Genomic DNA, 14,172 nt, shown 5'->3' with positions numbered 1-14,172 from the left:
TATTAATAAAATACCATAAGATTTAAATTTTTCTAACATAATGATTATAATTTTTTTTAAACAAGGACCATGCACACACCCTAACATTCAAAACATTTCATGGCATTCCATATTCATTGTGAAACTTTATTTTTTAAGTAGGACTAAAGTCTAAATTCTTCAAATTTTTTTTTGGTGTTCATCCCATTCAAAAAGCTATCAATTGCAATCTCTGGAATTTATGTCTACATGATAAAGTGCAGATTCACTTTTGATACTTTAATATGTACTAAAATTACAGAGTACATGTACTTCACAAAGTTTGAACCACACTACTACTACTGCTCTCTCTCTCTCTCTCTCTCTCTTAGACCTTTAATACATGTAGTCAAAGCACAAAAGGGTATTTATAAAAGAAATTGTTTTATTCAAAACCCAGTCAAAGGAAAAATTATCAACTTAATAAATCAATAGCCTTATTTGTGGGAGGTGCAACCCATTTTTAAATGCAAAGACATGTGCAATTAATGTGTACTCTATTCAATAGAGGCATATTCATTGTATTACTAAATGTCCTGAAGCTCAAAATCCATTTTAAATTCTTCCCTGTACAAGCAAATATGAAACATTTTTTAACCTGCATGGTGGAAGTTCAAAATTATTTGAAATGTAAATTAAAAAAAAGATAGAATAGAAAAGAACAAAGTAAGGGCTGGAAAAACCCCCTCCTCATTTTCACAAATTTTATCAGCTAGCTTAACATTTCAGTGCATCCTTTGTCAGAACAGTCCAGGCAATATATTGTATGCAATATGTATTGAGCCTCAATAAGAAACAAAGCGTGTAATACTGCATCAATGAATTTATTGTTACTAAAGAACACATATAGATGTATATCATCAGCTACAAGGGAGTGTGCATCATACATTTCTCATCACCATGACAACCTGATAGTATGCAATTTATCACCATAGAGGCATGGTACATCTTTTATTTTATATTTTAAAAATATTACAGCATCCAGTGGTACATGTACTTGCAGATAAAATAAAAACCCAACCAACCAAAGATGTCTTCATCAATAATTTGCATAATTCTTTGTAGTAATCTCTGTAGAATAACAAAACCATAACAATCAAAACTGTTCAAATCAGAGATATAAAAAGGAAATAATATGGCAGAACTATATTTTTGCATTACTTAATAAATTCTAAGCTATAAATATTGTTTATAATGAAAATTATTTTTACTTTTTTCAAATAGAAGGTATTAATTAACTATTTTTTTCTATTTAAGTAGTTCATATGTTTGCATATTCATGTTTGCAAAAGAACATTGTTTACTTACAGAATGAAATCAATAATAAAGTGCTTATATCTATAATACCAATACATTAATTGTTTAACAAGGGGCTATTACATAATTATTTCAAAATATTAAAGTTTGTTATCTATCATAGTTTAAGCTTGAAGATTGATATTGCACGTACAGACAACATTCTAACATCATGCAATTATTTCACATCGTCTACTCTGGTGGGTTTATACAGCACCACTTCTACCAGTAATAAAGTTCAAACGTACAATGTACATACTTATAATACCTAGTATGTAAAATCAGTACATTTATCTGTGTTTATCACTACTGGTAATCACATTCTAGAACTGTAATCCTGCACATGTATATATATATACTCATCTGATAACTTATTACTTATTAAGTACTAAAAGTAAACAGTGCCTGTAAAACTTCTCCAATACAAGTTAACACATAAACTTTTAACCTATCAATATAATATATATTGATTATAATTATTATCTATTACATATACATGTATATGCTATAGCAGTTTCAGAACCAAATAAATATACTGATTGGACTTCCAGAATATTTGAGATACATCTTGTTTTAAGACAAATACCATGTTTGTCATATATTTATATAAATTTTTATTAAAGAAATTTGGAATTGAGACACAAAGCTATTTGTTAACTCTGGCAAGCTTATAACACAAGATGAAACTTATACCGCTAGTTTTTTTTTTTTAATTTTTCAAGAGAAAATATCAATGTCCTTTGCTCCTATAACTTTGATTAGTTACAACTAATTCTCAACTCACTGATGTACATTAATTCAACAATTCATGGAACCACATCGACAATGGCATTTTAGGAGAACATGTCAATATCAATTGATTAATCATCAGACATTAGACTATCAGCTCCACTTCATTACAGTTTGGGAAAATCTCTGCCATGAGACAATTGATGTGAGTATGATAATTCAATGCTTCAATCGTTGTTTGCTAAATTTTTTTTTGCATAAAAATCAACATACCATATTGACAACACGTTTCTGGAACATGTATCTATTAAGTGTGACTATTCCAATAGCACATCCATAAAATGCCCTTTAATAATACCTTATCTTAGTGTCAGATGGTTTTTCTGCTATGGCTTTTTTACATTTTTGAATCAAATGATTCTCATTATGTTTCTATACTGTGTACAAACCTTCTAGATACATTTTCTGTTTAATATTATAAGATATTCGTACCGATTAGGATGCAATACACACTTTTAATCCCTATTTTTACCAATGTAAAACTAGACCAACTGAAAGAAACAAAAAACAAAAAGATAAAAACTCACTCTGTCTGATTCGACCATCTGAGTCAAGTACACTTGTACACTTGTACACTTGTTCACCAATACCAACCCAGTATTACTTATACTATACGATTCTTACAGAAAACACATTAGAATAAACAGACCAAGTCTGAACTTGAAGACAATTAAATATTTTTACATGTTAAATATAAACTGCCATTGCTATGGAATATTGGACAATATTACAAATGAGGTTAACTCTCTGTTATCTCAAATTACAAATGCTGAGAAAGAGGCATCAATATTTAAAGGAATTTAAAGGAAGACAAAGTTGAATATAATAAACCATGAAAGGAACTTTCAAATCACTTAGAAAAATTAATATTATAGGAATGGCATTTGAAATTTTTCTATTTAATATAGATATTTTTGTTGACTTTTAGGAAGGATAACTCTGGGTTGAGATTGGTGACATTCAGCAGTTCCCCAATGATAATCACAATAGTTATTTAATAACTACACACCTTTCTTACCCTATCTGTGCAGGAAGATAAACTATTTGGCAAAACAACTGAGTATCTTAATGGAATTCAAACTTAACAGTAACAGAGAGGCTAAAAATGTCAACAATAAATACAACACTTATGGCTATCTTATAATCGTGAGGAATAAACATGGCTTTTTATTCTGTGCTGTGATGTAAAAGATGAGTTGGTTTGATAAAATTGTATTCAACAAATAAAAACAAAACAAATCTATACATACATGTACATTTGAAAATATGTTAAAACCATGAATATTGATGTAAAAATGACAGAAAAAAAATTACACAAAAACAATGCTCATCTCATCAATCATTGTATCATATCTCAGCTCCGGGTTTGATTCATAAATGGTAAAAGCAATAAATGTTATAAACTCTTTGATGTAGCATGTAAGACTTTCTTGTATCATGAAATAACTGATCGCTATACAGATTTCTTTGACATTATCCTGGGAAATTTTCACCGTGACTATCACATAAGCAAAACAAAAAAAAAATTGCACCAACTTAAGAATAAAGTAATTTAATTCACAACACTGATGAAATATTTTACAAACATCATCATAAATATCTACATGTAGGAACACTTATTCTAAGGCCTAGCCTCTCCACATTTCTGAGTGATAATGCACACACCCCAAACAAAACAGCCTATGCTAGAGTCACCCCCCTTGGAGAAAAAGTGACACATGATAAGGGGTTGTGGCCAGTTAGTCTGTCTGACCCCGCCTCTTTATGAATCCAATTATGGATTAACTGATAGAGCATAAGTTGGCCAGAATTCATTATGAAATCATGCAATAATTTTAACAATGGAATTACATTTTATCAAACTTTAGCTTAATGTATTCAATGCATGAAAATTAAATTGAATAATTCAAAAAAGTATATATCATTTTTTGGTGCAAGATATATATACGAAATAGGCATATTTTGTGTGGGTGTGGCATTTAATGCTCTGTGGGAGATGGAATAAAGGGTGTGGCAGGGGTGAGGTCAAAGTGGGGGTCAGACAAACTGTACTGGTCCCCGTTATCACGCCATTGTCACTCCTCCTGCAATCAACAAGAAAACAATTGGAAAATCAGTGTTAGACTTTGTCAGATTGACACAACGCTAGGAAAAAAATCTATATGTACATGTACATTAAGCTTCTAATATCTAGACAAGAATGTTGAGACTTTATTGTGTCATGAAATAACGTTTAAGATACTTCCTGAAACCACATGATACCATCATGTTCACAAATAGAGTATATTGTGTATAAAGGAGATTCAAGAAACAATCCAAGATAGAATTACATGAAAGAAAATATTTTCCTGCTTCTATATGCAATTCCTTAAATACTTGTTTTCTTCAGCCAACATAACTAACCTCCTAACACCTACTAAAGTAATGTCAGCAATGTTTCAAATATAAATCTTGTAGGTTACTTACATGTATTTTCCTGGGGAGGAGATGTAAGAGCCCCCACGTAGTTGGAGGGGAACATTCCGACTGTCCCGTTCACTTCCCCCTGCCACCAGTCGGCATCGTCTTTACTCATCACGTTGATCACTGAGTCCTTGTGGAATGTCAACTCGTCCTCGTTCTGAGCCGAGTACGGATACAAAGCAATCACTTGATCCACTGAAAGTACACAACAACCAGTCTCCATCAAAAACAGGCATAACAATATGTACATGTACATACAATAAATCACAACAACATGCTCTAAAATGAACAAAATACCACTACAAACTAAGCAGTTAATTACATCCTTTCTCAAATACTGAAAATATTAAATTATTCATTAATGGAAGAGGCACAGTAAATGCACTTAATTTTGAAGGAATCATAATGATATTTTAGTGTCTTTTGTGCTGCTTATTTGCATCTTTGCTAAAAGCTAATGTATGATCAAAACAAGTATATTTCTAAAATCTCCAGTCCAGGGCCAATTTATGTACATATACACTGAACAATCAGCTACTGGTACTTTTAAGTTTAATTCCTTTTTAAACCTTACTATAATACACCAATTGTTGAAGCAGAGAACAAGTATCAGAATAAAGAATTATTTTACTGACCATATTTACTCTCCACAATGGCAGATTTCTGGGGCTGGGGAGCTGGAATGGTTGGTGTGGCAGTCCGGTGTAACTGGAGATTGAAAAAATACAAACTTACTTCTACACACAGAAAAAACACAGAGCAGGTACACGGTGATACACATGTACAAGTGGATTTTTGTTTTGCTTGTTAGTCTAGAGGACAGTCTTACTGTGCTTGCGGGGGAGTTGTTCTGGGAGGAGCTGTCAGGGGTGGACCTAGCACTAGATCCACCACCAAGAATCTTCACGTAGTTAGCTGGGAACCATCCAATCTTCTTTTTCTGACCACGAGCCTAAATACATGAACAGTGCATAAAACAGCAAGGCAAAACTTGATCATTAATTTTAATCCATTAATAATCAAGCCTCTCACACCCATTTTTGGTACTGGGGCCTGGGCCAATGAATTGGGAATAATACGATGTTCTGATAGAAATTGGGATTTTTTACCCTGCTTTATGTACTTAACAAAAAACAATGGTATATTGATAGGATTTTTAAAAAAAATTAATTTTAAAAAAAATTATTTTTAAAACTCATAACATGTGTGTAATAATGAGAAGGAAAAAAAGTATATTCACAGTGTGTGATAAAAGCTTGTTAATGAATATGTAAAAGGACTATGTGCGGTTTTATGCATTTTTTGCCCCCAAAATCAAAGTTTTAGAAAGAGCTTTAAAGATAAGGTGAAAGATAGTTAAAATCATATTGGAAATAAAGGTGTAAAAGGTTATCACCACAGTGACGTCATAATGTAGAAATGACGTCATAATGTAGAAATGACGTCATGAAGATTGCATTATTTTGCTAAATTGATGTTTTGAAGCGAAATATGGGTGTTTTCCGATGGTTTTTTCGACTGGGAAACATCGAGCGCAGGCGTGCTCAAGTACCATATTTTAGTATAATGTGTATAATTATCTGAAGAAAAACATATGTTAAAATTGCACTTGAGCAGACCTGCGCTCTATACTTCCGAATGCATAATATAGAGCAAAAATCGGAATATTTTAATTTGATTGCAAATTTGCGGGAATTTAGCCATTTAGGTGACGTCATAGATACACAGCGAATGAGCAATGATGACTAAAATCATTATTAAAGTTATAGGCATCCTCTATACAATGATTTGTGAAGATTTTATTTTTATACGATACTATTTAAAAATTGGTTGAAATCGGGGGCAGATATTTGACGATACCGCACACAGTCCTTTCCCAAAAGGTTTTTGCGTAATTACTATATGTCAAATAGTTTTTAAGAATTAAAAAAAAAATTATTTTATTGGAATTAATGTAAAATTTAATCTATTTTTGTATTAATACCTTTATCAGATAAATGTTTCTTGATTATGTTAGCTTAATGACAATATTTATATAATCAGTCTCTGTACTCCTGTATATTTGGGGTATTAGTCCAACCCTTTGATCCACTTACTACTGTTTTGTAGAGGATCTGTGTAGATAAACATTTTTATAAAAATTTTAACATTTATTGTAGAATTATAAACTGTTAACAGCTTATCAAGTAACTATAATATCAGGAATAAAAGTAATAAACATCTTTTTTTTTAAAATTACACTGTCTCCTTCTGAGGAAATTCTGGCTAAGTTACAGATCACAAAAAAGCAGTTTACAACGCGGTAGTGTTGCATATCTTCACAGTGCTTTTATGACTGCTGAATTTATATTTTGAATAAGCATGGTTTTCTTTTTTACATAATTAATTTTACTAGGCAATCTCAAATTGGGGAAAAAACACACTCAATTTTGGGAAAAGAAGGTGCCTTTTTCACATTGGGAATGGGGCCGAATATCAGCCCCAATTAAAGAGAATCGAGAGGCCTGGTAATCATCATAATTTGGGCATAATAATACCTCAATACATACAATATATAATTAAATTTTCTATCGGAAATAACTAGTCTACAGTGACTTTCACACAATCCATTCTTTATCATTCTAAAAGCAATATGATATTTTGACACAAAACACTTTTTTCAAAGCATGTAGGTTTGAGGAGTGTTTGCACAGATTATTTCTAACATACCTGGAGTTCCCCCTCCCACCATCCACTGGGGCTCTTCTTCCGGACTTGTATCAGCTGACCTGGGTTGAGTGACAGTTGCTCTGCCCCCGTGGCAGTGTATGCCGCAATAACAGAAGCTATTTCTACAAAGAAAACACCCAAAATATTAAATGTCTCAGTAAAGTGATTGATTTTCATAGCATAAGAATATAATGAATAAAACTTCATACATGCATGTATCAAAATTTTAATTTCCGTCTACATGTACATGTAAATATTTACAGTGAGGTGATGATAAAACTCTTAAATTTTTACTTCCATCTATGTTGGTACAAAAGCCATCAGTTGGTGATATCATCCCATTACTTTTTGGAAAATAAGACTTTAGATTATGAAAAGCAATTCAGGCTTGTATCAAAATGGACACATTCTGACACCTCTGATATCAACTGAAGTGGGTCTTTTACTTGTACAATGAACCGTACACATATCAGTATGCAACCATTGAGATGGCTTCAGTACCTGGTTTTTTTAGGGTAGAGCTGGTTCCAGCCTTCTGCTGGGTTAGTGCTGGTTGATTGGCCGCTGGCTGGGGTTGTGGGGCAGAAACTGGTTGGGGATGAGGGGCAACGACTGGCTGGGGTTGTGGGGCAGCTATCTGTGTGGCAGGGGTCGGACTAGGTGTGGCCTGTAAGTAAATCACAGCGAGTTCTAGTACATGTATTTAGACACACCTTCATTACTGTAATCCAAATCATATACGTATATCTCATTAACAATTTTACAATGTTCAACATTATTATAAACAATAAATTTGACATGATAGTTTCATATAAGTTAAGGACGTACTGGAAAGTGCCATGTCCAAAAAATATGAAAAAATTGAACAGTTTGACAATGTTTGATTTATGTACAGTGTGCTCAAGTAGATTTATTGACAGTTGTATAACAGGATGTTTTTAATTGCACGTGCTGGGGAGAGTAGCTGTTGATAAAATTATTAGTGATATACCTCTCCTAAATCATTACTAGACCCCGTTATCAGAGAACGAAATTTTTCTATTGGTTCATAAGTATCATCTTCATCATCATCAAATGACCCTGACGACTGTACAGGCAACGCAGGAGGAGGAATCTGGGGTGGGGAATTGGCTGGGAAATTTGATGAAGGAATTGCAGGTTGAGGTATTGTGGGCGGGGGATTTGTAAGTGGGGGATTTGTGGGTTGGGAATTCGCCCGTGCTTTTTTTGAAAAACCTGGAAGGAAACTGAAACTTTTGAAACCTTTTTCCTTTTCTTTTGGATTTTTAATGTCTTTTGGTTTTTCTTTCTGATCCTTACTGTCGGCTTTTTCTTTCTTGTTTTTACTTACAGGTTTTTCTTTATCATTTTTGCTAGCAGATTTTTCTTTCTTATCTTTACTAGCAGGTTTCTCTTTCTTCTTTTTACTAGCCGATTTTTCTTTCTTATTTTTACCAGCAGGTTTTTCAATTTTATCGTATTCAATAATGTCTACATAGGAATTATCTTGAATAATTTCTCCATCCTCGGTTGTACCAGTTTCCTCTGATTCTAGAAAAGAACAATCATTGTATTCATCCTCTCTTACTACATTTCCCTCCATTTTCTCTACAGCTCTTGATTCAGAAGGAAAATTCAAGATATCATCATAGCTTTCATCTCTAATTACACCTGATTCAAAATCTGTGCTTTTGATCTTCTCAACGTCTTTCACCGGTTTGACAAAATCAAAATCATCATACTGATCCGGACATTCTAATATCACCTCTTCTGGTGTTTCGGAGTTCCGGATATATCCATCTAAATCATCATAAGTGGCATGTGATTCAGTCGTAAAATCCTTTTCAGATTGAGGTGACTGATTGCAGGATCTTAAGATATCATCTAAGTTATCATAATCACCCTGATCCTCAATAACAGCCTCCTTTTCTGGTTGAGGCGACAGATTGCGAGATCTTTTAATGTCATCTAAATTATCATATTCGCCCTGATCCCCAATATCTGTTTCCTTAATAGACTGGGGCGATGGATCACAAGATCTCTTGTAGTCGCCTAAATCATCATAATCATTATCAGCCTGGCTCTCTGGCTCATCTATAGACGTCTTCAAGAATGAGCAGTCATCATAATCCCCAACAGAGGAGCCCACAGAATGTTGCTTGATTTCCTCCAGTTTTGGTTTAAATGACCTTTCTGAAAGATTTTGAATGAAAGCAAAATTATCACCTAGTTTGCTTTCTGAGATGTCATTTTCAATGCCTTGAACACCATCTAGCTCCTTACCCAAGTCCAGTGGACTGGCCCCCTGGGTAGTAGATACAGCAGATGCTGACAGAGTTTGTAAGAATGAGAAATTGTCCTGTAAGCTGTTCTCAGTCTCTTGGTTTGCATTTTCTGCACTATCTGGTTCAGGGAAATTTTTCATGGATTCTTCGACACTTGAATTTCCAAAATCAATCCCAAATAAATCATCTCCCATTCCATCTTTACTAGCTTCACCCTCTTGAGTATTGTTTTCCAAGTCTGGAAAATACTGGCTGAGTTCTATAGAGGAACTTGCTTCTGTCAGCTCTAACTTGACAGTATCAGATTTCCTTAACACAACCTCGGTAGTATCATCAACACCAATACCTAAACTTGCTAAATCAGTGCTGATGTTGGCCTCATTTTCAGTTCCTACCATTAAATCAAACATCACCTCATTGTTGCTATCTGTATTAGGGTCAACACTAGTTTGTGTGCTTACACCAACATTAAACTTATGGAATGATTCTCCAAAACTTTCTGAAGATAGGAAATCTATTGAATTAAATGGATCCTCTTTTTCTGAAAAAGGTGTATCATTTGAGAAAGGAGTCTCTGAAGCAAAAGGATCACCAGAAAAAGCATCGGATGAAAATGGATCACCTCCAAAGGGTGAGTTTACGGCATCCTTGGAGCCAAATGTGTCTTTTACCTCAGTAGCCATGCTATCACTGGGGAAGAAAATTTCTCCACTAAATGGATCTTCAAATGTTACTGACTTCTCAACCGGTTTTGGTTTATCAGGAGGGAGAACAGGGGGCTGGGGGTTTGCTTCATTTTGAAGTGAGGGGTCTAGAGTGGTAGGGGAGGGGAAGGGAGGGGGTGCAGTGTCTGCTTGGGATGGGGGCAGAGTCTGTGTTGACTTAAGCAGACCTGGGTCTGACAAAGAATCTGATGATATTAGGTCGTCTACAGGGACAAAACCTTGCTCAGTGATAACAGAGTCTAGAGTTTGTTGTGAGTCTGGTTCAACTGCCTACAACATGCAATATGCTTATCACTGTTAATCAATAAAATTCAGAATTTTTTGTAGTAACAAGCACTTCTTAGTTGAATATACATGTATGTTTCTTAGGGTTAAATCTATAATAAGCAATATGCAACATGTTATGGTTTTATCATTTTTTTTTCCAAAACAGTGAAAGATGAAGTTTGATTTAAGAACCAAAGACCAATGGTTAGGAATGCAACACTACACATGAAAATATATGCTAAAATATTCTGTTACAGACAATTATAATTCTAACAAGAATGTAAATTTAAATGAGTCTATGATACAATCCAGCTTGTTCATACAAATGATAGTTATACCACTGACCTGCTGTTCAGCGGCCTTGACATAGTTGGCTGGGAATATCCCAGACCTTTCACCTATAGAACCTGTCCACCAATCGCCATCTTTCTTGGTGACCTGGATTAACTGTCCCTGGTTGAAGGTCAGATCTCCAGGTTCTGATGAGGTGTAGGAATACATCGCCACATATGGTTCTGTAAAAAAAAAAACACACACTTTTCCTACAGATTAATTTCCTGAGCAATTGACTTAAAATCTTCATTTATTTTCTTACCCACCCCCCTTTCTCCCTAAAATACCATTAAGAACTATAAAGAACAATTGCTGTTTCCCTCATAAAAAAAGTTCAAATACCTTAACAATGTAAAATGTTCCTCCCTCATCAAAATGTTCATATACAAGTACTTTAACCCATTTCTCTTCAAAATTTACATAAACTTTCTTTTTTAAACAATTTTCTGGGCAAAATGTCCAAACACTTATACACTGTACACTGACCTTCTTCTGCAGGATGTTCCACGATGGCTGGAGCATCATTGGTCTCCACGGTTACTGCAGGGGCTGAACTTGTTCCTGCAGGAGTACCAGATCTGGAACTATCCAATCAACAGGTGCTTGTTTTAATCTCAACATTTAAGTCCATCCAACATTTAACAATAGATGTTTCATACAGTAGTATTTATAGAAAAATACACACCCCCATTTTATTTCCAACCCTTTTATCCTTGTTATCAGCGGGCGAATCTAATTATCTTTCTTTTAACACAGCTGTGTCTCGTGAACTCAAGATGGGGAAAAGCCATTAGCGAGTGTAGAAGATCGAAAATAAAATGGGGCAAAAATAATTACAATTCAATGAACAGGTGATAGTGTTAATCAATAATTTTTAGTCCATCCAACATCATAAAACAGGTAAGGTATCAAAGCTTTCCTAAATAACACCCTGCGTTATTTTTGCCTAGCTACACTTGCAAAACAACTTTGCCCAGTCTTGAATTGGCCCAAATAAAGCTGTGTTTAGAAAGATATAATTTGAGACATTTGAATTCACCTGGTCTTAAATTCACCCAAGGTTTTCAATACACAAAGAGGGCGAAAGGTTCGAAAATAAAACGAGGGTGAATATTTTCCTAGATACAGTAGCACCACTTACATTTGCTTCGAGGTGGGTCCACTGACCATCTTGACGTATGACTTTGGGAACCAACCAGTCTGTAAGAGAGAACAGAGAACACAGATGTAGACAACCTGTAAACAATGCTTTATAACAAAGGAGGGAGCATCTCAATATTTGATTTATATAATTCAGTGCCAGTAAATCGTCCATGGCTGTATACACAGTTCCTGCTTTGTGATTTGCTACAAACTGAATATAAATAAGTTATGTGTGTTGCTTCAGTGATACAAGTGTTAAATTGCTCTGATCTGACCAACTGGACTTCATGTTTCTACATGGTAAGACAGAATTAAATGAAGTTTTGAAAGCACAGGCATTATATTTGGTCCAAAGTAGATATTCATGCACAGATACTTACAAACCAGTCCCACTGTTAAATTGTTTATAAAAATTCCAACAAATTAGAACAAGAATTACTTATCTATTTTATTTTTAAATTTATGATGTTTACATACATTGTTTTTTGCTATTTTACAAGTCAATTATTTAGTAACCCTTATTCATTTTATTTGGCTGGTTTTTTTTAGCAGTTGTAAGCAAGATGAGCTTTAAAAGAAGAAACATGCTAAAAATAGGCCATGTCAGCAACTTGCAATTGTGATCTACAAGTATTCACATCTAAAATATCATTAGTTTACTCTATTGGAATTTTGAGCATCCAAAAAACTATATATTGACAAACATTGAAATGCTTTTATATGCATTATTATTGACTATGGAGAATTGTCAAAGTTAATTTTTTTGTTAACCTTTATTAAACGATTAACTTTCATTTCAATAATCTTTTTTTCTTAATGCAAGAAAATTTTTCAAAAGTACATGTATAAGAGTACATCTCATAACTTGAACCTGTCAGAAGCCCCCATTCCAAGCACCCACATTTACCCATTACCCCCTCTCAACCAATCAAATCCCAGACAACACAGTGTACCTGTCCATTCAGATCCCCGGACCACCACATTTCTTGCTGCTCTTTAACATGGATTATGTCCCCCTTATTAAAGGACAAGTGGTTCTCTTTCTTGGCCTTCCATGGATAGAGGGCCTGAGCCTGAAGGCCCTCGGGGGCAGTCGCTCCCTGCAAAGGCATTATCTAGTGACCTCAAAATGTGCCCACTACATCACCAGGAGTCATCCCAGTCAAAGAGTTAGTAGAAATGTGTCAGAAAAAATCAGTGGTAAGCAGAGAGCACAAAGGTAAAAGATATCAAAACCAAATCAATAGGAGCTATATATAGAAGTAAATTTATATAATAGTCAGAGAAAATAAGATAAAAATATAACAATTTTCTAACAATTTATACTTGTCTATAAATGAAACCAAAATAATAACTGAAAATAATGATAATAACAAAGAGATTTATTCTAAACATCTGTCCCTACAGCATTAGGGGGCTGATATGAAGCTAGCCTTACCTGTCCAGGAGTGGGGGAGTCGGCTGGTGTGTTGTACAGAGATTCTTTCACAGGGAACGCTGAAGCCACAGGCTCAGAACTGTCAACACAAATAAAATCTACCATCAACAAACATCAAACAACAAATATACAGTGAAATACTGTACAGCTTTCTGATTACTGAACATATCTGAATGGTAACTTATATCATCAACACTACAACACATTATATTAATTTATAAACATGTTTAATGTGACAATATACTAAATAAACTTTGATTTTATTTCTGAACAATACATGTACATAATGCTAGTGTCTTCATTTGGAGACTTAGTACCTGAAAGCACTGCCGAAAGCATTGAATTGACTAGATTGCTCCTCTGGCAGTTTTTCCACGTAGTCTTTAGGGAACCAGCCCTTCCTTCCATCTATCTCTCCTCCCATCCATCCATCCTCAGCTCCAGTCTGGTCCTCGGGAACCTGCAGAAAAAATACAGAAACTTAAAGCATTACTTCTATGCTAACTGATTTAGCCTATCAAAACTGTATCCACAAGAAGTCATCTTCATATGACATAATAATAATAAAGTCTTTTATTTAGACAGGGTACCATAATCAGTAACAATGTACTAGTTTACATTGTGGTCCTGTATAAAACATATGCACAAAAATAAGTATTAGACACATAGTTAAATAGTATAAATAAAATATACACACTTATCAATA

The 14,172-nt window shown here is 34.2% G+C and overlaps 1 protein-coding gene across 8 annotated transcripts in view; it reads right to left on the bottom strand.

The window, feature by feature from the left end:
- Nucleotides 1–14,172, bottom strand: part of LOC128183157 (intersectin-1-like) — a 46,520-nt gene that overhangs the window by 10,599 nt on the left and 21,749 nt on the right. For 5 of the 8 annotated variants that reach the window (XM_052852047.1, XM_052852048.1, XM_052852051.1 and 2 more), the window contains 12 exons: nucleotides 13,784–13,926; nucleotides 13,467–13,545; nucleotides 12,982–13,128; nucleotides 12,027–12,085; nucleotides 11,372–11,469; nucleotides 10,898–11,067; nucleotides 8,267–10,555; nucleotides 7,777–7,942; nucleotides 7,276–7,397; nucleotides 5,396–5,518; nucleotides 5,202–5,274; nucleotides 4,570–4,761 (listed from right to left, as the gene is read on the bottom strand). In XM_052852047.1, coding sequence (XP_052708007.1) covers nucleotides 4,570–4,761; nucleotides 5,202–5,274; nucleotides 5,396–5,518; nucleotides 7,276–7,397; nucleotides 7,777–7,942; nucleotides 8,267–10,555; nucleotides 10,898–11,067; nucleotides 11,372–11,469; nucleotides 12,027–12,085; nucleotides 12,982–13,128; nucleotides 13,467–13,545; nucleotides 13,784–13,926 — 3,661 coding nt within the window. Of the gene's footprint in view, nucleotides 1–4,569; nucleotides 4,762–5,201; nucleotides 5,275–5,395; nucleotides 5,519–7,275; nucleotides 7,398–7,776; nucleotides 7,943–8,266; nucleotides 10,556–10,897; nucleotides 11,070–11,371; nucleotides 11,470–12,026; nucleotides 12,086–12,981; nucleotides 13,129–13,466; nucleotides 13,546–13,783; nucleotides 13,927–14,172 lie in introns of all 8 variants that reach the window. The other 3 variants (XM_052852050.1, XM_052852054.1, XM_052852052.1) reach the window with 3 other exon arrangements.

This window comes from Crassostrea angulata, chromosome 5, assembly GCF_025612915.1.
Source record: "Crassostrea angulata isolate pt1a10 chromosome 5, ASM2561291v2, whole genome shotgun sequence".
Lineage (NCBI taxonomy): Eukaryota > Metazoa > Mollusca > Bivalvia > Ostreida > Ostreidae > Magallana > Magallana angulata.
The sequence above is the reverse complement of the archived record's forward strand: the minus strand, read 5'-3'. Positions and strand labels throughout refer to the sequence as shown.